This window comes from Daldinia decipiens, assembly GCF_022478715.1.
Source record: "Daldinia decipiens strain CBS 113046 unplaced genomic scaffold F4813scaffold_31, whole genome shotgun sequence".
Classification (NCBI taxonomy): Eukaryota; Fungi; Ascomycota; class Sordariomycetes; order Xylariales; family Hypoxylaceae; genus Daldinia; species Daldinia decipiens.
Window position 1 is genome coordinate 214339 of NW_026054574.1, and position 26427 is coordinate 240765.

At 46.4% G+C, this 26427-nt stretch overlaps 6 protein-coding genes across 6 annotated transcripts; 4 read left to right on the forward strand and 2 right to left on the reverse strand.

The window, feature by feature from the left end:
* Positions 1–1110: 1110 nt before the first annotated feature.
* Positions 1111–4025, reverse strand: F4813DRAFT_184329 (acid protease). Its single transcript, XM_049239352.1, has one exon. The coding sequence runs from the start codon at positions 3649–3651 to the stop codon at positions 1660–1662; it is 1992 nt and encodes a 663-aa protein (XP_049097177.1). The 5' UTR covers positions 3652–4025; the 3' UTR covers positions 1111–1659.
* A 1383-nt stretch (positions 4026–5408) lies between these two features.
* Positions 5409–7332, forward strand: F4813DRAFT_184412 (glycosyltransferase family 8 protein). Its single transcript, XM_049239353.1, has 4 exons — positions 5409–5580; positions 5668–6385; positions 6445–7037; positions 7092–7332. The coding sequence occupies exons 2-4, from the start codon at positions 5809–5811 to the stop codon at positions 7125–7127; spliced, it is 1206 nt and encodes a 401-aa protein (XP_049097178.1). The 5' UTR covers positions 5409–5580; positions 5668–5808; the 3' UTR covers positions 7128–7332.
* A 1471-nt stretch (positions 7333–8803) lies between these two features.
* On the forward strand, positions 8804–11773 carry F4813DRAFT_398556 (uncharacterized protein; the record flags this gene model as incomplete). The annotated part of the gene is made up of 6 exons (XM_049248065.1): positions 8804–9095; positions 9205–10133; positions 10227–10311; positions 10368–10599; positions 10651–11102; positions 11176–11773. 6 exons carry the CDS (start codon positions 8804–8806, stop codon positions 11391–11393), a joined length of 2208 nt encoding a protein of 735 aa, XP_049097179.1. The 3' UTR covers positions 11394–11773.
* A 643-nt stretch (positions 11774–12416) lies between these two features.
* On the forward strand, positions 12417–14387 carry F4813DRAFT_382170 (uncharacterized protein; the record flags this gene model as incomplete). Its single annotated transcript, XM_049245764.1, has 6 exons — positions 12417–12495; positions 12587–12949; positions 13007–13188; positions 13245–13425; positions 13489–14090; positions 14175–14387. 6 exons carry the CDS (start codon positions 12417–12419, stop codon positions 14385–14387), a joined length of 1620 nt encoding a protein of 539 aa, XP_049097180.1.
* Positions 14388–16086: 1699 nt separating this feature from the next.
* On the reverse strand, positions 16087–17931 carry F4813DRAFT_382171 (uncharacterized protein; the record flags this gene model as incomplete). The annotated part of the gene is made up of 2 exons (XM_049245765.1): positions 16087–17075; positions 17130–17931. 2 exons carry the CDS (start codon positions 17929–17931, stop codon positions 16087–16089), a joined length of 1791 nt encoding a protein of 596 aa, XP_049097181.1.
* Positions 17932–21291: 3360 nt separating this feature from the next.
* Positions 21292–24812, forward strand: F4813DRAFT_368092 (P-loop containing nucleoside triphosphate hydrolase protein). The gene is made up of 4 exons (XM_049244262.1): positions 21292–21878; positions 21939–22178; positions 22482–23078; positions 23132–24812. Exons 1-4 carry the CDS (start codon positions 21543–21545, stop codon positions 24191–24193), a joined length of 2235 nt encoding a protein of 744 aa, XP_049097182.1. The 5' UTR covers positions 21292–21542; the 3' UTR covers positions 24194–24812.
* The last annotated feature ends 1615 nt before the right edge of the window (positions 24813–26427 follow it).

Consider the following 26427-nt stretch of genomic DNA (forward strand, 5'->3'; position numbering starts at 1 on the left):
AGCCTCACGGCACAGACACGCGTAAGTGGTGTATACTCGAGCTTTTTAGGTAACAATACCGCGTAAAATACCTGAGAGAATTCTTAATCCCTCTCTTACGGTTACATAAAGCTTGACCTATGTATATGACATCAATCGGGGTCACCGTCGCGTGAATATCCAGACGTGGACTTCAAACGGCATATTGCCATCGCCCCGGCATGCTCGTCTCCCCATTGGACAGTTCTTTTTCAGCTCCGGGCAAGGAATATTAATTCCCAACCCCTGAATAATGCACAATTAATATTGCCTGATCAGGAATGTTCGGGTCTAACGTAGCATCGAGGCAACGCTGTCGTTTCGTCGGTTTTACTTTGCTGACAGTGACTGACTGACTGACTGACTGCCCGCCAAGCAGCCAAGCAGCCAAGCAGCCAAGCTATGATGCCCCCAGAAGATCTCGATATCTGCTTTAGGTCTAGTACATACATATATGGAGTACTATAGCGTACTGTACTTGTACGGTGTTGTATTTCTGCAGGGATCTCAGAACTCTATGTAATGGAGTTATGTATAAAGTCGTTTTCCTCCGTAGTGTAGAACAAGTTGTCAATCCGGCAGGTGATGGATAAGCCCGATGATTTGTCCGTAATATGTAGTCCGTAATTTGGAGTTGGCTACTTGGTACATTAGGCAGTAGTAAAAGAAGCCTCGCTCTTCTCTTAGCGTTTCGCGTAAGAATATATTTAATTGCCCAGGATCCTCACGTTCTAGCGTTGGCTATTAAGAATCTTACGTGGTACCTAGATGGATCGAAGCCGGCATAATAAAGGGGATTGTGGCTTACTCCGAGACAGGCACCCAGACATCTGTGTAATCTCTACGAGACTGGTGGACAGAAAGAGCCCTATCTTGCGAAAAGGTATCGTGACATGGTAACATGGTAGTAGTACGGTTCACACATCGCAATCCGACCCCAGCCCACATGGCCAACAAGCTATGTACTATGTAGTAGCCGTGAACCCCACAAGTGGGTAGAGTCCTAATCCATCAACCAGCCTACTTCGTATATGTACAGTACAAATAGACGCCAGGCGCTTATTTACCTGATATTCTTGACCTTGGCTGTTCGTTGGTTAAACAAGATAGCGCTCAATGATTCTGTCAGTTGATGGAATTTAGAACTATAAAAACTCGCTTCGTTTTAAGATCTTTGATTATTTGAATAAACGCCATGTGTGTTACATTAAGTCTTTTACAACCCCCCATCTTTTATCTAAGGGACGACTTTAGGTAGCATCTAGGAGGTAGGTAAGTACCTAAGCTAACCTATCATTACCTACAACATGAGAGACCCCCCCAAAAAATCAGGTCATAAAATAAATAACAAATAACATAGTAGGTACGTGGTAGAATTTCCTCGGAATAATTGCCATTACTGTGATATTTTGTTATATCAGAAACCCGTCCAACTAAATGGTATCAATGGCCGCTCATTGCCTATCCTAAAATCCGACACGCGTATTTATGCACAGATCGCATGAAACTCCAGGGTGAAAAAGAAGAGAATTCTTAGAATATTAGAATGATGTAACGCAGATTTTCGGTGTCAGATAGATTTTATGCATAAGGCTATTTCCCGCTTTCTCGACTTTTACCCCCTGCAAGATGAGACCATAATCATATTTGCCCATGTTGTCCCTGTGTAGGTGATTGGTTCGTGCCATTTCCTGGTGAATGTGGCGATTGTGGTGGTACATGGTTTTGAAGTGGTGATACCTGACCGTGAACTTGAGACCCATCAAGTAACTGTGGGATGTACGCCGTTGACCCAGGTAGTTCTGTTGGCCTATTGTCGATAGTAGGTAATTCGGTGCTGTACGGCTGCCCGTATGGTTGCAAATATTGTTGAGGGTACTGCTGGGGATATAATTGGGGAGGATATTGTTGCGGGTATTGCTGGGAGTACTGCTGATTATACATCGCCATATTCGGCGGTTGCCCCGGAGCGACTGCAGACATCTCTGAGATGCCCGGTGAGCTGGGATTTTTGACAGGCGCGTAGTATCCTTGCTCGGGGTTATCATGAGCCGTATATGTTGCATTAGGGGCCGGGTTTTCGGGCGCAGGTGCCTTGCGACGGCGTGCGAAAAAGAAGACAAGAGCAGCGATCAGTACTAGACCTGCGACACCAACACACACCCCGATGGCAGCCTTGGCTCCTGTCGAAAGACCAGCCACTGGGGCAGCAGTTTCTTGGGCGGCCGCGTTAGTTGCGGTAGGAGGGCTCACAGTAGCCGAGCTTTCTACGTCGCTAGGTTTAAGAGCCGTCCAGGATCCAGACCATGATTCTTTCCAGTCGTTTGAGCTAGCCTTGATTGAACCGCCGTCTGCAAGCTCAACAACGGAGGGAGCTGGTATGTTAGGGCCAGGTGCTTGAGCAAGCCACCACGATTTGGTACCCCAATTTGCACCGATAAACGCATCCTGGAGAAAAGCACGGCCAAGAGTGTAGGTCTTAGCAGGGCCCGTATAACACGGGAAATACTGCGTTGGTTTGTCGATCAATGGTGCTGTCAGCGTGAGATTTAAATGCCGAAAGGGAACAGAGATGGAAACGTTCTTCGTGTTCGAGTCGCCTATAAAAACGAACTCCAAGACAGAGGCCGAGTTGACAATTTGCGTATATTTCGGCTCGTCGGTTTTCCAGAAATATAAGCCGAGGTCCTCATTATAAGTTACAGGTAGATTCTTCGTAATAGCATCGCATGTCGACTTGGGGAGTGATAGGTAAGGAGAACAACCATCGACAGAGACTTGGACACCTCCGGAAGTGATGGACGAGTTGTCGGCTGCGAGAAGGCCACCCAAAGATTCAAACTTCCACGGCGAAGACCCATCTATTACTTTGATGCTGATGTCTTTTAGGGTGATATCTTTTGTATAGTCATCCGAATACGTAAGAAGATCTCCCACGATTCGGTTCTGATCGTAACCGCCAAAGTAAAACGATCCCGGCATCCGGGGGTTTACGGATCCCATATGCATGCCGAAAGAGTTGGATGCGGTTGTCTTATGTGACCATAAGTATCCAGGAACGAGACTAGCATTGATAAGCGGCCCATAGCTGTTGGAGAAAGATTGGTTGACGGTTGCTGGAGCCCCTATCCCCAAGCAGCCTACGGTCAAAGGATACCATTGACCATTTGGATAAGCCATATATGACTCGCTCAACAGAGACAGCGAGACGTTCTCTATTGTCGTGCCTCCAAATTCCATCCTATCGACCCATGACTTCGTCATTTTGCCAAGCACTTCCACACCTAGCATGTAGTCTGGATTTGACTGGTATTGAATCGAACCCGTTGATCCCGTAGTGTCCACCTGCGACTGAGCATCGTTGTAGAGTCCAGCTTGGTTAGCATAACACGGAATCGTCGTATTTTGGTTACAGTAATCGCTTGTCAGGAGGAAGGTTTGAAATTCACGCCCTGGGTACATCGATATCTTCTGATCGCTACCCATTGTCACCTCAATCGCCGGCCAAGGACCGTCAGGTCCAAACGTCGAGCTAGACCATTTCGCCGCGATAGGCTTTGTGTCTGCCTCGACAAGTCTGAAGACCGCCAGATAGAAAAGAAATGATATAGGTAAAGACCGTGTAGAGGCCATGGCTAGAAGCACGCAAAAGCGCGGTATAGACGACGCACTATTTTGCAGCTTAGTCCAAGACGACACTCGAAGTCTCCATCAAAGAAAGTAATTAAGAAAGACTGATATTAAAGAAGGAATGTGAGTAAAGAGCGGATGGGATGGGAATCATCACTATACCAGCCTCAGGAACGCTCGACTGGGTACAAAGTCCGCCTTGTATGGTTCATACGAGAAGTACAGTACATGTATTGTAGCAGGTATACTCTACCGAGTATAGGATTGATCCATTGGGCGCTTACGGAAAGCTGGCGCTAAGACATCTAGGCTAAGAAAAGTCCTACCCAGGAATATTCAAGCAGACGGGGAGATGAGGCTGTAGATCGTGAGACTTGCCAGGGTTGGGTTCCACTATTTTTATATAGTAGGAAAGCTTCGAAGGAGCTGGATGCTGGAGACCTCGGGCCGAACTTAGTTAAGAGCTACATCAGCTTTCCGGTTGATGGAATCAGCCAGCAGTCTGCGCCCCATTGTTGCTGTGGAAGGGTCCGAATTTAAGCATTGCACATGGGGTAGCCCCTGGGATTTTCTCATCTTAAGAATTAAGATTCCAAGGCTGAGGTGGGAGAGATAAGGTTGATGCCGCGGAGCCACTCTGTGATCTGTACTATATGGTTGTTCGACTCTGGGCGGTTATAATATAAGTTGGTGATATTTAATTAATAGACCAGCTCAGTAGCGAAGAAGAACTAGCCTATGACGCTATCTTCTATGTCGTCTCTGTCCTATGTATATCATATAGGTTCAGTAGAATCTCAAGTATTGTATGGTAGGCTTTGACCTTTTCGGGGGCTAAAAATATACCAGGCTGAAAATACCCACCATCTGCTGCGTTAACGATACCGACCATCCCCACCATGAATAATACCCCATGAAGCTTACTGAGAATGTTATTGGTCGTGGAGCTCATGTATATGAGACCATGGTAACAACACATATCCCCTACATACATACATAGAGACGTGCTATCATATGCCATCGTAGTGTGATTGGTAGCTTCGTAACTTGACAGCTTGACAGCCTGGTTTAGGTAGTTAGGTGCTAGACGAGCAACGATTAACCGAAGGGTCCGTCGAGGACTCGGAGCCGATCATCTAATACATAGCAGAAGAAGCTCAACGAGCATAGTGCGACGCTCCCAGGTTTCATATTATGAGTCTCAAGCTCCAGGCGAATTCTGCAGAATGCACCTTGGATTAGCTGTCGCCCTTATAGGCGAATCCTTGCAGCGGATGAGACTCTATTGTAGAATATATTTGTGGCCATCGACGCCCTCGAAAATGGGATCGTATCAAGTTGATGATCACGAGTATTCTTTCAGCCAATTAAAAGCTACCTATGATAGAAAAACTAGAATGCCAAGGTATAACCCGCGCAAACGAGTCATGATGTTAAGTAGAAAATACTTGGGGCCGCTGTTGTGCAATCCGCGTTTGTGTTGTACAATACCAAACCTCAATAGAGAACCTTAGAGATATGAGGTACTTGATGTATGTATTGTACAGTAAAGATTAGAGAATCAAAGACTGTGTGGGCACGACTACCTAATCTTAGCCCCAACTATCTTAGCGCCAATATTAAGATCACCTATCTCTTTAACGGAATAGAGAATCGGCCCCTACTGAATAAAGAAAGAGCAGCAGAGCAGTTTACGTATGCGGTAAAGTACCTAAGCCACGTGTAGGCAGTAGTCATGTACTTTTTTTTTGTATTGTAGTGTGCTTTTTTATAGTGCACTTTTGTACCTACCTACCTAAGTGGCGCCTTTAATGCGATTGCCCATCGCCTTTACTATGTAATCCTCGATAATCTTGATTCAGCCTGTTCGGAAATCCAGGTCGCAAACATCACCATCAATTCCCCCCCAGTCCATCTACATTACGGCATACTGTGAGTAGATAGCTGGATATTGTTTTGATGTCAAATTACATAGCAAATGCCTATTAACTTATCCACTCCTATTTTCTACTTACAAAGTACCTTGTTTCCTCGATGAGTGCTGTTTCATTGCTTGCCTGTTGGTATTGATTCCTTTCTCGGTGAATCCTTAGTGATTCGACATCCTCCTTCGTCCGCCGCCCAATCTTAACCTCCGTCTTTGAACAACACCCTCTCAATATGGCTCCGCTTTGGGGCTCCTCGTGGTCTTCTACATGGGGTTCTCTATCTGGATATAGCGCCGTTCAGAATGGCGAACAGAACACAATCGCAGGCTCTGCTACCGATTCCCATCTTAAACCTAGCATCGGCCAGATTTTGAGTTCGAAGCGAGTGCGCTACGCCACCTTTTCCCTCGCTGCCGTCGGCATATTCCTACTTGGCTTCCGAAACTACGATCGTCTCCCATCTATCGAGAGTTTACGAAGCAGTGGTGCTACCGCCGTCGCCGGTTCCAATTCGATTTGTCCTCCTGCGGTTGTGCCGGCATTCGAAGATGCGCAAGTCAACTGGTCGCAATTTGCGTACACTCAATATGTCACCAACGCTGCATATCTATGCAACTCGGTCATGATATTCGAGACTTTATTCCGTCTCGGTAGCAAGGCTGATCGCGTCATGATGTATCCCGAAAACATGATGGACGCCGGCGAGACGAACCCAACTTCAGAAGAGGCCAAGTTGCTCACCAAGGCCCGGGACGAGTACAAGGTTAAGCTGGTGCCTGTAGAAATTAAACGACGAGCTGGAGGTGATGGTAAGCACGTCCATGTCTGTTCTCAATTTTATTTCCGCATTCTCTAATACTGTTTCAAGCTACCTGGGCCGAATCTTTCACCAAGCTTCTTGCATTTAATCAAACTCAATACACCCGCGTCTTAAACGTCGACTCGGATTCAACTATTCTCCAGACCATGGACGAGTTATTCCTTATGCCACCGTGCCCTGTTGCTATGCCTCGTGCCTATTGGCTATTTCCGGATAACAAGATCTTATCGTCTCAGTTGATGTTAGTGAAGCCCAGCGCGGTTGAGTTTAACAGGATCATGCAGAAGATGGAATCTGCCGGGCGCAACGATTACGATATGGAAATTGTGAACCAGCTCTATGCAGATAGTGCTATGATTCTCCCGCATCGTCCTTATGATTTGTTAACGGGTGAGTTCCGTGGGGACAATCACCAGAACTATTTGGGCACAGACCAGGAAGAATGGGATCCTGTTGCCATTTATAACGAAGCCAAGTTCCTTCACTTCTCCGACTGGCCCGTGCCAAAGCCGTGGATCCCGATGACCGACTCGATGCGACAAGACAAGCAGCCTAAATGTGTGACAAAGAACGGCCAAGAGGACTGTTCAGCCAGGGAATTGTGGAACGGGTTTTATAATGATTTCACGGAGCGGCGTGCGGTAAGTGCTGATCCTATAAATCGCGAAATTTGTAGACACTAACATCTGCATTAGAGGGTTTGCAACGCCGGAAGGAAAGCTAGGCGATAAACCAGGAATGTCGAGTGTTCCGTTTGGGTCCTTGGTTTCTGTTCTAATAATGAATAACTCGAGTTGTATTTTATGTGGCATGACATGTTATAGATACCAGCATTGAATAACTGAAGCGCTTTTATTCCTTTTGCAAAAGTTGACATTACAACAGGTCTATTTAGATGTTACCTGTTTAACGAAATATGCTCAACATTGGCAAGTGTTGCTACTGAAGGCTCAGGGGAAATGCTGTAAGTACCTAAGGTGTTACCTATTGTATTATAATAGTCAAAGCTCGGGTGAACAATAAGAGTTTCATTTGGCATTTACTAATAGGACAGTAATTGTTCACCACTTTCAAGGTGGTCTTCCAACACAATTCTACTGCTTACATGCTATATTTTGATTAAAAAAAGGAAATACGAAAATGGAGGGAGGAGAGGCGATGCTGCAACCCGTCCCGCGAAATGGATATCATTCTTATATGTTGCACAACTTATCTTGCAAGCAAACCTATTCCCCCTTTTCAGTATCACTTCAATATCTCTTTGCGTATGCACAGTTTTATGAGTTTTCATTTCCTACAGAGGGACAATTGCTAAGAAGTCGACAGGAAAGATTAAAGTAACGAATCATATACTGGTGACTATCCCCTGTTTTAAGTGTCTTTATAAACATGGTTGTTATTCATGCCGAGCTATACTAACTCAAGTCTAAGCTTCGTATTAATATCTTGGTATAGCTACCTACCTAACCTAACCTAGGTAACTAACTTAAAAACTACGTAAGCCATTCGTACTTGCACGTGGTATTGGATAATTGGATATTATGTAATTCATACAACCCGAGAAAAATAAAAACTTTTCAAAGATAACATCTTTTTGATTCCATTTCCTTCACTCCCTAACCTAAATCAATTGTCAAACGATAGCTGAAAGAAGCTTACCTGTGAGGGATATATGTATCATCTCTTCAAACTCCCCACGCCGAAACGGCCAGTGGGGTTGATTTGCTATCAAGAGTACCTATCAGAAGCCTTAAAAATGATCACTATACGGAACTTGGCCATCGGCAAATCCGAATTCGCGGTACCTATCGGTAGATCGGTAGGCCGCATACGGTTATGAGTTGCGCTTAGCTATAATCGTAATAGTAGGATAGTATGTTGGTGCGCTATATTTCTACAAATGAGCGGAATGGAGACGCCGTGATTCGCCCATGTCGACAATTTGTTACATCGATATCTAACAGCCGGCCAAGAACTGGGCGAGCCAGGATGTCGGATTCAGGGTCCCCCTCGTCTAGTTTACAGTAGGCTGAGCATCAACTTGAATGGCTAGAAATACCAGGATAGAGCCCCAAACATGAGGGGGAGAATAAATATGTACAAGGGTTGAAGAAAAGGAAGGTGAGCACATGAAATATGCCGTCATGGCAGAACCAACTTCAATCTAATTAATTTCTTCCTTTGCGCAACATACCTACATACATACATACCTACCTACATAGTGCATCTCATCAACACCCCTTACCTTTGTGACGATATCCTGGGTTATGAGGACCTGTGTTTGTATGCATGTCATCTCACGGTCTAGTCCGGTTTCGTCCATCTCACGCTTTTCGATCTTCGGTATTCACGCTGCAGTTCTTTAGTCCATGTTCAAGCGCTCTCGGGTGCGTCTCGACAGTCGGTGATGGCCATCGATGCCGAGGAGCTTCTTATTCAACCTTTCCGAGAAGTTGCAGAGCGGGGCAAGGAAGCTGTCGCTAATGCCGAGGCAGCGGCCGCGGCCGCGGCCGGCAGCTGTGACGATGAAGACGAAGACGGCACCGATCCGTCGAACGGACAAAATGTTGCGGATATGCTCAAAGCAGCACGCTCTCTAGTTAAAGAAGGGGAGCGCGCCCTGCAGAGACTTCTTCCGTTATGGCAGGATCGCGTTGACAAACATGGCGATGCGTTCACGGAGGCTATGCGACAGAATGGTGAATACTTACCTACTACCACTACTACCAATATATCAGGGTTGCGATATACCATTACCATTCAGTCCGAGGCCACATTTGAGGAGCCCTACTAATCCTAAACTTATAGATCAGATTCTCGATAACCAGAGGCGGCTAGAAGATTTGCTCTACGACTTGGACGATTTCGTCCAGGTTGATTCATTCGACCCCGAGAAGTTCGCAGATGTGCAAGCGTCGTCAAAGGCATTTGCTCTAACTCTTATGGAAACCATGAAGAGACTACATATCGATGAAGGCGTGCGGGAAGCACCGTCCGCTCCGTCGTGGACCCAGCCGGTATCTTCACGGGGTTCGAATAACAAGAGCCGTGGCAATAGCGGATCTATTACCCCCATGAGGATCAGCGACAATGCCGGCATAAGCGGCACCAGCACACCATCCAGACGACCTTCTAGTCCCGATATACTAGGAGCAGAGCGCGATTTCATCAGTCTTATATCTACTCCCCCAAGTGCGCCGCCTCCCAACCCGAGGACGTCAGCCTGGGTTAGCGAACAGACCACCGCTGCTAAATCGTGGTCTCGCAATAATTCGATCCCAGAAGATGACTACTTTGTGGGGCAACCTGTCATCTTTAATAGCCTCGACAGCCTTACTCTACACGGCCAAGAGTTATCGGTACCACCTAAAAGCCCGGATACTTCATATAGTAGGATATCGTGGTACACTACTACTGGCAGTTATATCTCGGGCCCCAGATCATCTGTTCACATCCCCACGAGCGATCAGAGAACCACTTCGCTTGCGAAGTCCATGCCAGACTCCCCTGAAACACACGAACCGGTTGGAGTTGAGCTACCGTCATTGCCGAGTCCGCCAGCTTACGAAGATGGCCTAATACCTGCAGAAGAACTTTTTGCGGCAAGAAAAGACTCGTTCTCTGGTTATCAGATCGGATTGGATAGCAGCCTTTATATAAATAAGGGCTTGTGCACTGGTGCGCAGACGTATCGAGTTAAGGGACGCAGGGCTGCTACCAAAGCCGTAATGGAATACGTAAGGGCATTTCGGCTTCTTTATCTGCCGCTTATATCATAAAAGGTTGATATGTTCGTAACGAGGCAACTTCCGCTAATGCTGTATGATTAGGGAACTAGACGAAGCACCGCCCGGTGCACAGAATGCGAGTTCGCGCAATCCCTATTGGAAGTAGAGGTCGACGACGGTCTTGACCGTAAGCCAACACCCTTAATAATCCCAGGCCACTCAGCTAACCCCCGAGACTCGCAGCGGGTGGGAACTTTGGCAAAGCCGGCGTTTTGTATCGTCTCCGATTTCTATATAAGTCGCACTTGGTCTCGGACTCGGCATTTACGATGCGATTTGGTTGCCTCTTCTGCGCAGAAAAGGGACAGACAGTCTATGCCGACGATGCTACGATATTTACAACGCAAGACCAGTTGTTTAAACATTTATCGCGCCATCCGCAACCTTTACCGGAAATCCCCGGGATTACGATTCTGTAAAAGTCCAGTGTTTGATTGTTTAAATTATTTAGCTAACCACCTAAAAGGTATGGCGAAGTGCCCAAGAACGACCCTAGTGTTGAAGATTACGATCTTCACTTCCCAAACCCTCCTGTAGCTAGCCTACTTCCAGACACTGCGACTCTAGCCAAATTTCCATCTGCGAGAGCCATCAAGAGCCACATTAAACGGTATGGACGCGATCTGACGGATCCCGACGGTAATTCGGATCGGGTTATGAAGTTTATAGAAGGTGCCCGCATCGTAGGTATCGAATTTCCGGAGAATTGGAAGGGGAAATGGTGCACTGGCTGGCACGACGGCCAATGGGGTTCCTTTCCTACGAAATATGTCATCCTCGAATTACCTGCAAACTCCCCAGGCGCGAATACGTGTACCGACGGCATGTTCGTTACGACGCGCTGGAAATTTGAGGTGAAAGATCCGTCAGCAGGATGGTTGCAATTTGACAAGGATGAGACTTTGTCTAATGTTTCCTGTATGTTGAGCCTCAGCCTAACTTAATCCCGCAGTGGACTCGGTTGCTAATCAGATATTAACCCTTCATGTAGGGCTGAATCATGATGACTGGTGCTGGTACGGAACAAAGAAGAACGGTAAGGGGGGGCTTTTCCCACGATTCTACGTAAAACAGGAGTCATTGAGAGGCGGGGCGATTCGGAATGGAGAAGAGGATGAAGATAGTTTACCCAAAGCCAAGAAACAGGGTAGCTTTGGGTTGCCTAGCATAAAGATGCGTAGAATGACTATGGGTAGTAGTTCATCTTGATACCCTTTACGTTAGGAAGTATTCGCTTCTAGAGCACTCGGAGTTGTAGGAGTTAGGGATGGTAGGGGAGGTGTGGTTTACAACGCTACCACTACGCTCGGAGCTATCAACATACTATGTACTTATGGGTTATATACTAGGTTAGGCATTTGGCTTCTATAAGACAAGAATGCTTTTACATTGACATGTATAAGGACAGTGTACAGTGTACAGTGTAATATGAGTATATAGACGGTACAGATGCACAGTACCTAATAAGCAATGTGGGGTAGTACCTCTCTACCCCACACGCAAATAAGATTGTGGCTTTAGTTGTCAATACGTACCGACGCTAAAGCGGTACCTAGGTACCTAATTCAGGATGATGACATCACCGGAGTTATCATTCCTCACAGTCTATGATGGAGATACTAGCCGCATGCAAACTCGTCTGTCTCTTTAGCTATATTCTATTCGATAAAGATGACTTGAAGGCTTGAAGGCTTGAACGCCTCTTTTTGTTTTGAAACTAGTAATGTCCACCACTTTAAATCTTCTGATAGGCTGATAGGTTAACCAAGCCGGATCCCTATGGAGCCACAAGTTGCTGTAGCTACTACGTCATATTTGTCTAACGCAATGGCCACATAAGAAAACGTGAAGCTCTGTATGTACATACTTCCAGCTTTATGTATGTACATAAGGGAAGGGGCTTTAATGCATGGAGCTGCCTGACCGGCCTGACCTAGGCAGCTAGGGCTAACTTGTCGAGCTTAGCTTGTGACGGTAAACAAAAGAAAACAGTGACGTGATACATTTTGACATATTCATCATCATCCTTCATCATTATACATTAATCTTCTTACAACTCCACTAACTTTTCTCTCCCGTGCCGAACAAAATCATTGCAATTCCTTCCATCCTTTACGATATTCATCATAGCTCAACGTACTTAATTTTTCTGTAATAGAACGGATACCTAGTACGAAGCGTAATACCAACGAGGAAATTATCGCGGAACTAAGCTCAGATACCTTATCCGTCATGAGGTGGCTTTCAACCGTCCTCTCCCTTGGCCTGGCGGCTGATGCCGTCGTGGGTAGCAGCTGGTTTAGTAAAGCTGGTAAGTTACCGCAAAGTTATATTCTTTTAAAACCAGTTGATTACATGGTATCATACATGATATCACTTGCTAATACCTCTGTTAAACACAGCATACAACAAGTGGCATGAGACCGAACTAGAACGATGGCTGTCCGACAATGATATCCCTTATCCCACACCGGCTGATCGAAAAGATCTTGAGAACCTGATTCAGAAAAACTGGGATTCTTATGCCGTTTCCCCTTATAAGAACTGGGACACGGACAAGCTTACAGCATACCTGAAAACGAAAGGTATAGAGACTAAAGACTCTGCAAAGTCGAACAAGGATTCGCTCGTCAGTCAGGTAACGAGCGCTTGGTACGAGACGGAAGACAAGGCCCAGACAGGCTGGACCAGTGTTCAAGAATGGATCTTGGATACCTGGACCGACAGTGCTCTAAAGTCGTTTGCCGACAAGAATGGCATTCCAGGTAATATTTCTCAATACTTTAAATGTCTATCTAATATCTTACTAACATCACGTATAGTCCCCCAGCCACGAACCCGTGATACTCTGCTTCAGAAGGTCCGCTCTAACTATGAGACCGTAGCGAAGAAAGCCGGTGAGACCGCTTCGTACCCTGGAGATTGGCTTTACGGCTCTTGGTCCGAGTCCGACCTGAAGGAGTGGCTAGACACCCATGGGGTTCCTGCTCCCCAAATCACTGACGTGAGGAATCCCCGAAGATCTACTTGAACGCACTGAACTAACGCCATAAACTACAGCGTAACCGACTGATTTCCATGGTTCGCCGCAACTCTCGCCTTGCTTACCTGAGAATGCAAGAGCAGAAAGAGTCTGCTTCTGCTAGTGCTAATTCCGCCTATGCTACTCTTACTGATAAGCTTATTGATGCTTGGAGCGAGTCTCAGCTGAAAGAATTCTGTGACAAGAATGCAATCAATGGTAAGTAGCGGTAGCTCGAATATCCGCCGGACCACTCGTAACTTTGACTAATGGCAACTCTAGTTCCTCAGGGCAGCAAGGCCAATGAGCTGCGTGCACTTGTCCGGAAACACCGCGCTGCTATCCTCGGTGACAACGTATCTGCATCCGCTTCGAGCGTTTTCGGTGCCGCTACTAGCAAAGCTGGTAACCAGTACGCCAAGGCCACCAACGATGCCAGTCTTGCTGCTCAGGATGCCTTCAACAAGGCAGTTGGCGTCTGGTCCGATAGCCGACTGAAGGCTTACCTGGATGCCCGCGGAGTTCCCGTTCACCAGGGATCGAAGACCGATGAGCTCCGCGCCTTAGTGCGGCGCAACGCTCACAAGGCTGCCCACCCTTACAGTGCTTGGACTTGGGATGACCTATCCTACGAAAACCTGAGGAGTTACCTAGCCAGCAGCGGAAATGCGGCAGCTAAGAAGGCTGGCGAGAGCAGCTCCGCTACCCGAGATGAGCTCGTAGACGCAGCTCAGTCAGCTTATGCGTCTGCTTCAAGCGCCGGCGGTATTTCGTACGCCTCCGCGACAAGCTATTTGGCTCAGGCTACCGAGGTGGCTAAGAAGAGCACTTTCAATACCTGGAGCGAGAGCGAGTTAAAGGCGTATCTAGACAGCTATGGCGTGGTAAGTTCACTTATGTCCCTAATTCAGTTTAACTTGTATACGTTGAATTATTTATAAAAGAATAATCTGCTAACTTCGACACAGCCCGTCCCCCAGGGCTCCACTCTCAACGAGCTCCGTGCCGAAGCGCGCAAGCAATCGACATACTTCAAGTACGGTACCTCTAACCCGGCTAGCACCGCGTTCGCCAAGATTGGCGAGAACGTCGTGGGAGCGTACCAGTGGGTCGTGGGGCAACTGGGTGCCGGTTCTGAGGCCGCGAAGAAGAAGGCTGGTGATGTTAAGGAGGAGCTATGATCATATCATCGCGCGTAAATGCCCTTTATATTAAGTAAGATTGGGGACGGGATGGATGGATGAAATTCGAAATGATGTTAAGATGCGAGAAGAATCGAATGAGGTGCGTAGCCCGTTGGATGAGAAATATGAGTACGCGGAGATGTTAAAATATGGATCGATTTGGCGCAATGAAAGCTAAAACAAGGTGTACTGTTCTATGGGCTCTGTTCATCACGATTTGGGTAGGGTCATGATATTGGCTATTACGATTTCTAGGATCACCCCCTATTTTTGAGGGCTCCTGTTAGCAACCGAGAAGGCAAGAGTCAACATTGGCATTTATCTATGTTAATTGATGAAGTACTGCAATTGAAATTGTAAGATTAGTTTTATTACTACCTATATTATGTATTGATTTCTCTTGTATTTGCATTTTGACTTGCACTTTTCTAACTTAGTGAAGTTGTCGTCATTATTCTAATGAGTACAAATTGTGCTTCTTCACTCCTGAGAGTTCGGAACTTGACTTAACAACCAATTTATTAGTAGATACCGACCCACGACTGTAAAGATTTCCCCTTGTCCTCTTTCCTGTTAACTTTTTACTTAACTGCTTTAGCAAATAGTTGCTCAAGGCAAGGCACTTAGGTGAGTGTGAATTGAAGGGTGCAGGTTTTATATTTTATATCGGATAGCCGTAACTAAAATTTACCTCCGCTTATACACCTGAATCTTAATGAAAATATTTCGTAGTTATTCGATAGGCTTGGTGATTCTAGTTCTACGTCCGAAGACCTGTAGTTAAAAGTTGACCAAACGAGTTGACCATAGTTACTAAGCGTTAGGTAGAGATATAACAGGATATGACTACCGAAAATGAACCAGTTACTTGTTCTGTTAGCTATGTTAAGAATAGTAAACCAAATATCAAATCTCTACCTTCAGATTATTCGTAGTCTTAAAATAATCCAACTCAAATTTCGTCTGATATTTTATTCCAAGAGCTATTATAACTATTCTGGGGTGTAGAAATAGAGGGGATGCGATATTAGCGATGATAATATTAATCTAAAGATGATTATAAACACTCATGTCAATAGGATAACAATTTCATAAACAATAGACGTTATGATGAAAGTAGTTTTAGATTGAGTCTTCTATGAAATAACATCTCGTGAGACGTTACGAATGCCATCGCCTCCTCAGGGGTAAGACTACGTGAGAGTATTCATACTTTTCAGCATGACGTCAAACACGACCTGTCTTCGCAAATACATCGGCGTCATTATTATCCTTCCACAGTACTATAAACACCAGGTTCCGCTTTTGTCTATGGCCGTCTAAATAAGCACCAGAGCTTGTCAGGCTAGATTGTGTGGTCTTCAACCACGGGAACGAACAAGAGGTTTAAAGAAACTATTGACAAGCATGGCAATTTCGCGGGGCTGCCACCAAATCTCTTAAATGGCATAGCCATGGCTAGCCTTCTTCAGATTACTAAATCAGAACCGTCTGACAGGGGTTGTAGGTACAAGTGCTGGAGACAAAGAAAAGAGAAATCACCCTGTGATCGATCCGTATAAATACATTGGATTCGTCTTGTGGGTAGGTGATCAATGGCCAGGTAATGACCTATGGGAATAGGTCACACCGTCCATCGGCGTATTGTGATAACAAAAGAAAAAGAACGTCGGGCGAGAGTATGACGTGTAAAGGATTAGATCCTGAGATCTACGTCGGGAACGCTCCTCTGCCGTTTATGGCCGAGATGGTGCTCCGACGATGCTTTTCTCTTCTGCGTCACGGTCGAGAGAGGGCTGCTGGCCAGCTCGGGCATCTTCTTCTGCTTACGCATGGGAGAAATGGGAACGTTGGTAGTAGCGATGCGCCCATCCTTAATGCCACGGAGAGTGCCTTCAAAATAGGGACCAGAGAACGCGAGAGATTCTCGGGTAGCCTTACTACGGCTAATTAACTGATGATTCGCTTGGTCTCGGCGAAATGCACCGACGATATTGGTATTATGTTGGAAGTGGTCAAGGAGGGATGTCACGTCGCTGGACGCAGTACCGGGGCGGCCGGGCGTACGACCAGGCGTGCGGAATATTTGATCATCCACCTCATCATTCTCGAGGGTCTTCTCTTCTTCGGAAGATTCGTCGCCCTCATCATCCTCATCATCCTCATCGTCGTTGTCCAAGGTGATGAAATCTTCCAACTTGAGATTCTTCTCTGCTTCATCGACAACTTGATCGTCCGAATCAGACGTCTCAACTGCATTCCCATCAGATACCTGAGAATACCAAGCTTCTTCAGGGCCGACGGCGTGCGTATTCATAAAGTCACCGTAAGTGCTAGAGGAGATCATGCCGCTCATCATGATACTGCCCGGGTTGCTGAGCATAGGAGAAGACTGGGTCTGGTCAAAATAGTGAAAGTTGAATTGCTCTGGAGAAAGATCAAAACCTCTCCCTCTCATGGTTTGATGAGTGAATATCATCATCTTGCCGGTCCTCGGGTTTAAGATTGCAATGGGCTTCTTGCTAGACTTGTCGAGGTTGAACCGACCAACGCGTGGCTGCCCGCGGCGTGGCCGAACGAGCGTAATGACATCCGAATCGGAATCATCGTCTATAGCCTCCCGCCGAGTCTTACGTCGGACGGGTTTCTCAGGCGGATCTTCCTCATCGGTAGTATCCCCATCAGCTAAGCGGGGTGGATTAGCACGAATTTGTTATCAGCCGAATTTCTCTCACTCACTTTGATATCCGTCAAGGGAGATCTCGTCGTTGTCGGATAGATCCATGGGGGTGTTGGTGGAAGTTGATAGATCCCGGTTCGTCATAGGCGTAGGAACCGGCGTACTATCTGGATCATCTAAGGATTTGATCAAAGCCTCAAAATCAGAGGCTGGCTCGTCGTCAAAGCCAAGCCAGTCGCCAGCAGCGGTAGAGTAATTATCCCAAAATGCTTCCGAATTGGACGAGTCGTAAGGGTCAGCATCATGCTCAATTTCTCGACGAAAAGAAGGATCGAGGATGCTCTTGTCAACGAAGAGGTCAGGGAAAAAACCATGGTCTACATCGTCATCAGTTTCTGTCGAGTCATCGTCCGACGAATCTTCAGGGATATCGAAGCGGACGCGCCGTTCTGTGCTGGTATATCCCTGATCAATTGTGAGATCGTCGTCGGCGTCTGCTTCAGAGGAGATGCCATCCCAGCTGGCATTGTCGTCTGCGTCGTCGTCGTCTCCCTCATACTCGTCCCCACCCTCACCGTCATCATCGTCGTCTTGTTCATCCTGTTCGTCCTCGTCATCATGCGGCCGAGGGGAGCGTGAGCTGCGAATAGGTTTGTGCAGCAGTTCATGTGAGAGAATATGCTCCTCCTCGACCGCGTTTATTCCATCCTCGTCGTCGTCGTCAGAATCACTGATATCTTCTACTCCAGAATAACCACCCTCATCAGAGAGGTCGAGTGACGACGAAGCATCCGAGGCACGGCGGCTGGAGACCTTGACGGGAGTAGTCGGTGGCCGTTGTTGCCGTACGTTGCGGGACATTGTACCGTATGCTAATTATAGAAGATATGCGAGAAATGCAAGGGTTGTGGTTCCACCCCCAGATTCGAGGTCGAGAAAATCGAGACAAACGGCGGTGAAGCCTTAGTGATACTCGAATAGTGCAGATAGTGCAGAGAGTGTCCACTCTCGTAGTAGTATAAAAACCCTTTAGATTCTCGACAGTGCCCTTTCTCAAGGTTATGCCCGAGTTGTATACTGCTACAAGGGTATATGGAACGAAGTAATGAGCGATTGTAAAGAGGGGGAGGAGGGAGAAGGTGAAAGGGGTTGAGGGAAGAGTATATCGTTATCACTGGGCCGAAGTCGTATACGCCGGCAATGGCTGGGCGAAATGCGCAGTAATTGGTAATTCTGTCTAATGTTCAGACTTCCGGGAGGCACCCTTTGTCTGAAAAAGGGCACACAAGACAGTGAAAGCCTGTATAACTTCGTCGAGTTGTCGAATTGCGATTGAATATCTCGGTGAACTGCTGGACTACGGGACATGACCGGGAACGCCAGACATGTCCCGTAGTGGGTATTTACAGCTCAGCGACGGCCGAAGGCATGGTTCTCGACGAAGTTTTAATTTGATCTAACTGGAATACTTTCTTGAAAGCTGTTTGTAGTGCGACTTCGTTGTCTGGTTGTAGATTGGTTTTCCTAGGAGGAAAAAGTGAGAAGGGGAAAAGATGTAATTGCAGGCCCGGGAAAAAAACACTGGTGGATATATCCCACTGCTACTGCAGCTTAACTTTTTTTTTTCTTTTTTTTCTTTTTTAGTTCCATCGGTGGGGTGACCCTGACTTCCCGCAGCTCTGCACGGTCCCTGATTTGTTCATCCCCGTCCATGGGCTGAGCTAAACTCATTTAGGAGGTGTGTCACCGCCTTTTTGACTTGCATCTTCCTTAGCGCACTAAAGCCTAAAATGCCCCTCTACATAGAACTAGAACCACCAAGTTGTCCCTTGCGGTCCACTGAAAGATCCACTATACAGTCCACTATACAGTCCACTATAAGGTCATCTCTGAGTGGCTATCTAAAGGTTTACTCGCTGCTCCAGCGCTGGCAGTTGGCGCTTGGCTAGGTACATGTACCTAAGGTAGTGCTACCAACAGTGCTACATATTACTTCTTAGTTGTTAGTGTTAGTGGTTCGAAGCTGCATTCAACATTTCGGTTTCTCGAGGTGTTTGAGCTTCCAGTTCCACTTCGAATTCCACTTCGAATTCCACTTCGAATTCCACTTCGAACATGATTTTCTTGTGGTCATGGCCCGATGCTAATCAGCGAAGACCGGCAGAAACGACGTTCTAGTCCCTGGTATCCACCGAAAACTTGTTCAACTCTCGGAGGTTCTCTTGTGACGCATTCTAAGAGGAGTCATTTTGAGAGGATGACACACGGATACCCCTCCCAAAGTTTCTTTTCATTTTCTTTTCGTCCCGCTCACATGCTTAAAGGCATTACTATTACCCAATTGCTTCATTTAGATAGGTACCTATATACGACGACTGGTTGTTTACATGGCGTACACCTTCTTCTAGGTTGGATTTTATGTGGGAATATATAGCAATCATCATTTGGCACGGCACGCGTGGTGTTTTATTCTACTACTCCAACGTATATATTCTCTATATTCTACGGGACATATAGGAATATGTGCGTGTACGGAAACAGATAAATTGGCGAGATGGGGTATTTTTCCACGTTTGTACGATACCCAGACATGTAGACAAGGCATGTAGACATGTATGTACCATGTCCATATGCCATGTAAGTAAGCGAAGTTATCGAGCAGATATCTCGTCAACTTCCGATTTTCTTCTCCATCGACCCATCTTACCCCTCGGTGACGATGACGATGACGATACATAGAAGAGCAAGGATGCATACCTAAGTACCTTGGATACTTGGCTCATCTATCTCCACCTAGTGCATTATGTACATACACGATTCTCACTCTATGTACATACCTACTACAGTCTATGTAAACCCCTCCAACCAAAAATTTTTAATGGTGATCTCTAAAGTTACATGCACAGTAGATCTTCTCTTTAAGATATGTCGATTCTTTCTCCGTACTTACCAAATTGGTTTCGTCCAAACCAGCATCGACATACCATTCCATAATAGTGTACTCAAGCTCTCTCCATCTCTCCACCAGGATAGATTCCATCAACGGTGACGTGCATTTCGCATGAAATCGAGATCGATCGTGTTTCGAATATCTATTATCGATATTAATCTAGCTTATTGCGCTATGTGCACTGCATACTAGGTATGTAAACTAAGATGCCTAACCTAGGAATGCAAAGTGTACTGTGTTGTACTATTGAACGAGAACAGTTAAGCGAAATAGGAGAAATAAGGAGTGTTGATACTATGTAACAGATGATTGCGAGACATGCATGTCATAAGCTTTCAAACCCCTGAAACAAACTCGCGAGCCTCGTTGGCTATACGTACACAACCTAATGCAGAAGAGCTGATGTATTATATTGACTCACATGACTCGGGCTCTTTTCTTATTGGATTGATGCACAATTCAATTTAGTATAATAGAACCTCTTGTCGTCCTATGAAATCTAGAATTATGAAAATATGGAGCAATCCAAATACGTGGCCGATGTTACTCAAAGGGTACCTATGTTTTCAAGGGAGAAATCCGATGCGTACATGTCAGAATCGCCAACGCGCAGAATCCTTCGAACCACATGAAAATGAGAGGAACTGCCATAGTCCTGTTAATTGGGAGAATAAACCGGGTCATGATTGAGCTATCACGGAAATAGGAACCACCAATCTTCGCACCTCTAGACAAGCTAGGAATTGCAATGAAAAGTGTCATCGCGTCGCCTGGATGCAGTGTAATACCAGGGACACAGTAAAAGCAATCGTAGGCAAGCCCAGAAGATACGCTCCCTCGTGACAAAAAATAGAATAATCACAATCGAGTTCGAGTAGAACTCTTTCAGAGATTAAACTGAAAAGAACAGATACTACACTTGATCTAAGCCAAAAGGCAAAGAGGGCTAAGGAGGAAAGAAGAGCAAGAATTAGAAGAACGGGAGACGAGACGCGAATTTATACCTTAGGTAATTAGAGAAATCTGTTGGTGGGGTAGGTACTCCAGTAGGTAAGCCGCAAGGCTAGCCCCAAATGTGGGGTTGGTTGTGGCTTGAAACAAGTACGTACCTAACCTATAACCATCCATGGAAGGTCCGAAGAAGGCACCTGCATGCATTGGTTGCCTAGCGAAACAAATATGATCCAAAGTAAATATTGACTTATCAATTATTCATCCTGCAAGAGGTCGCGAGTCGCGACTTCCATCATACCAACATTAATATCTTAGGTATTTAGTATCTGCATATGTACGTTTTTCAACGCTAATGCTTAAAGTATCCAACCATTTCTATTTTACTGGTTGCATCCATGCCGGACGGAGCATTTCTTGCATTATACATTGAACAGTCTACAGTCTAAAGTTCTAGAGTCCAATTGTGCATTCGTGCTGCATGTAATTGCATTTGCTTTCTATCAGCCTTTTTCTCACCGCTTTCCGCTTTCAATAACTTTACACATCGCGTAGCCGTAGTTCCATCGTCATGGAGCCACCTCAAAAAGGGCATGCGAACCTCTTCCAGGTGTACTTGAGATTACGGCCTCCTCCAGCTGGGAATTCGGGTGCTGAACGGTTCCTTTTAGTCGAAGACCCCGTAGAACACGATACTCCCACCCATATCACCTTGAATCCACCGAACGATCGAAGACGCGCTATAGAGAAGTTCGCATTTACCCAGGTTTTTGAAGAGGATGCCACACAGCTTGACCTATTCCAGGGCACCAGAGTACTTCCTCTGATCGAAGGCGTATTAGCTCCTCATGGAGGTGACGGTACAGATGGTCTGCTAGCGACCCTCGGGGTCACTGGTTCAGGCAAGGTATGTCTAGCCGTAACACAGTATGACGGGAGATATGGTAACTAACAACAAATCCATCAGACGCACACGATGCTTGGATCGCGGAGCCAGCGAGGGTTAACCCAACTTGCTCTCGACGTCGTATTCCGATCTATCGAATCGAGCATTGTCGACTGCGAGACTTCACCTATGCTGGAAACAAGTATACGATCCTCTGACGCGTCCGAGGCAGCTATCTGCCCTGCATCAGTATTTATCGACACGATGTATACTGATTTCAGCAGCTCACGGGGTGGATCAAGGGCTACGACTCCAATGATTGTAGGACCCCCTAGTATTCCTATTCAACCACCTACACGTATCACCACACCCCTACCTCCTGGTTGCTTTCCAAGCAGCCCTCAAAGCATACGACTCGTTAGTCACGATGACGATCTGTCGAGAATAATACTTCTCTCAACACCGCCCAGTGAAAAAGGGGAGATAGTTCCTCCAACCCTGACGCAAGTTCCGTCTATTAAGCTTAAACCAAAGTTGGCTGGCTCCCCGTCACCCCAAAAGCATTACATGTCTCTCACATCCGCCGCAAGAAATAAGAAGAATGTTACTAAATGTCTAATGAAGGGTGACCACGCGCCACTAACGCCGAGAAAGAACCTACAACGACCATCTGCTTTTCCTCAAGCACCAGATATCAGCTCCGTCAGAGCATCTTGCGATCCGTCCGCCGACTATGCTATCGTTATCTCAATGTACGAAGTATACAACGACCGGATCTTTGACCTTTTAACTCCCCCGATCAGGTCAAATAGTAGCAAAGAGCCTCGACGACGGCCGCTGCTTTTCAAGTTTACTGAGCTATCTTCCGATCGAAAGGTTGTGGCAGGGCTTCGAAAGGTCATCTGCGGCAATCTCAAAGAGGCGCTAATGGTTCTTGAGGCCGGGCTTCACGAGCGTCGAGTCGCTGGCACAGGCAGTAATAGCGTGTCGTCGAGAAGCCATGGGTTCTTCTGTATCGAAATTAAGAAAAGACGTCGTGGCCGCCACAATGCACGCTGGGGTAATAGCACACTAAGTATCGTCGACCTAGCTGGTAGTGAACGAGCAAGAGATGCGAAAACACAAGGCGCGACTTTAGCCGAGGCGGGCAAGATCAACGAAAGCCTGATGTATCTGGGTCAATGTCTACAAATGCAGAGCGACGCTAGCAGTACGACGAAGGTATGTTGCATTCTTTACTCACAGTATTTAGGAACTTCGCTGACGATGAAAAGTCTAATCTAGTTCCCTTCCGTCAATGTAAGCTTACAGAGTTGCTCTTTGCCAACTCGTTTCCTTCAGGTTCGCCCTCAAGCTCCACAAACGGGAGGCGTGCACCACAGAAGGGCGTAATGATTGTTACAGCCGATCCTCTAGGAGACTTTAACGCGACGTCACAAATTCTTAGGTATAGCGCTCTAGCCCGTGAGGTTACCGTGCCGCGTGTTCCTTCTATCACATCTACAATGCTTGCCAATGCGAACAGCTCAGCGCACTCTCAGCGGTCGGAATCAAGTGTCGGGTCTCGTAGTGATACGAGCTCGCCTGTTCTGGCTCACCATCGAACGTATTTCCATCCTTTTAGCAACCATAGCCGGATGTTCTCGCCTATACCCGATACGGAGAGAGCAACAATGGAGAACGCGGCCTTGGAGATTGCTAGAATGGCCGATATGATAGATCAGCTGAATAACGAACTAATACACGAAACAGAGGCACGCATGGCAGCCGAAGCTCACTTGTTATCCACGGAAGACCGCCTCGCGGACTTGGAACAGGAGATCCGAGAGGAATGCTATGTAGACTTTGAGCGGCGGCTCGCTCTGGAGATGGGGCGATGGAAGGCGACGTTGTCGCTAGAGCAAGAGCGCAACGAGGAGCACTGGGACCGCAAGGTGGAGGTATTGGCTCGGAGTGTGGGCGTCACGGTCACTATGCCAAGCTCTGAAGAAGATAACGTTGAAGACGAAGATAAAGAGAACATCTTGATCGAAAATTTGGAGCAAGAGAATGAGCGTTTGCGAAGGGAGGTCGCCATCTTGAAGCGCGAACTATCCGGCCGCACGCCAAGTAAACGCTCTCCGCTTCGGGAGAGGGGCGATGTACCCAGCACCAGGGCCTCGTCTTCTGGGGCCGATGCGCTGGGCGATCTCGGTAACCGCATGGAGCAGTTAAGGGTAAACAGCGGCGAGGTCAAGAAAGCCCTCAAAGTGTCGAGCAGCGGAAGTCCTACGAAGAAGGTGCGAAAGCTGCGGAGGAGGTGGGAGGGTACGGCGGTTGATGACGACTTAATGTGAGATGTGAGATGTGATGTATGAAGCCGGTCGTGAAGCGTTTTAAGACCGTGTCGATGGATTTTATTATCGCAACTAGCTATTGGCGGTTGCATAAACGTGTTGAGGATACCCCTTATTTCGTATGTCTGGTTCAGACTAGGTTTATTGTCTAATTTGTATTCAACTGGTTTAATCCTGCTCTGGTTGCATAGGGATCGGTCTTCGTTATTGTAATGCCTGTACTTCTAGTCGCGAATATGTATATAATCGTGACCGAGTTCTTCGATACTAATATCGTTTTAATTAATGAAGTTTATGGCTGAGATCGATAGGGATGACCAAGTTTATTTTTCCTGTTATAGTTGACGACTAAATCTTGTCGTATTAGAAGTGATTTCTACATCTGAACCCGCTTTGCCAGCTTCCGGATGTAGGTTCGTACGTATCGCTTGTGCTGGGCATCGTGAAGCCTCGCCTTACGAAATTAACTAGTTGTTGCTACTGCCTCGGCCATCGAAAATCTGCCGCAAAATGCGTAATATAACGTACATCTCTTTCTACCAATTAGTTGAATAGGTAGGGAGGCTGATGATCAATCGATTCGGTCGAGGCGCCGCCGCTGAATTATTAAGCTAAGTCCCGTTAATTGGCAACGATTGACTGCCTAGACCTGGGCGGTAGATCGAACTAAATGGTTATTATATTCGGTGACGATGGGGTCCGGTGGGTGGCGTTATAGATGACGCTGCCATTGGTGATCAGTTTCCGTATAGTGGGCTTCCGGTATCTGTAGAAGCCCCCGAGCATTGCTTCCGTATCGGAGTCGCCTATTTGAGATTTTCATTCACGGGCTTGAGGTGATTATGAAGCTTGGAAGAGATTATATTGGGAATGCTTGAGAGGTGGCGGTGGCATAATGTATACTTATGTCTGGGTCGCCACGCAATAGCCTTACGATATGACTCAATGGATGATAACATCTGTGAGCTAGGTTGCGTAAGTTGTGGGTTGGCTCGCAAAACCCTTCAGAACTGTTATGGAGATATCTTTCACTATATTGTCCCTTGCCTTACCTTTCGTATCACTTAGGTGTTTCTATTCTACCAGTATAGTTTACTTAATTTCACTTGACGTATCTAACCTTGATATCGTATCCATAGTACCATTTATAATAGTAGCCTCTTTCTACTCGTTATTAGAGTGTGGATTTAACCCCTTCGTTAGGTTACAAATTTTATAGGCCGGACTATAACTGCGAGATTTACTCTATTACGAAGAAATACAAATACAACTAAAATATAACTAATACTTAATGATCTGCAGAGATTATATGCGAAGTAGAAATACATAGCTATCAGGGGCATACTGAATGGTATATGCAATCACTCGCGTTTAAATCTCGGTAATCTGAATTGTCTAACTACCTAACCAAGAGAAACTTCTCAGAGACCGGATTCCGATATTGAGAGTTTCTACATACGCGGTTGTAGATCGAACATTACAAATAGCGGTGCCAGTAGCAAACTGGTCGATCGTCCGGGTTGATCTCTTTTGACAACCGAATGTATGAGCTGCTTTAGAGGTCACTGCCCAACGCGTCAAAGACAAATTGGCTCGTTCCGATATTACAACTAACAAGACCGCGGCTATGTGGCGCTTATAAGATATACGAGGAGTAGCATCGAGTGGCGACGGACCATTAATCTCTAATTGCCACTGGCTCATTAAGCCCCCTCGAGACAGACTGGAGGCGATCGCACGATAATCAAATTATCCTACCGCGCCAGAGAGGAGATATGGGTTCGTCTAAGATCCGAGAGTTGATAGGTTGATGTATTGTCCTATCGAATCCGTTGCTGGTCTTGAAAATCCTACGTTGGGGTCTCGGATGCCTAAACTCATCTCTCCATGCAAATTACGGCTTTAAGTATCATTCAAATATGACAGACTAAGCCAAGAGGCTTAAACTATATGTATGATTCTTTGGAGTATACATAGGTAGTACTTGACTTGCGTGTCGTCCCATTGGCGCATTCGATATCCCATGATTCCCATCGTCTCACCGTCGTGCCGTTACCGTGAGGGAGCTAGAAATAGAAAGATTCGGCTCAGAATTAGACCGATCTTGGCGACCTGATCACTTGGTGGGATGAAGCTCGAACGAACCACACCACGCGAGGACCTGCATGAGTTTATTTCAGGGGGGGCCGGCATCAATTGGCTAAATATATTGGATAGCAGAGAATGTGACGACT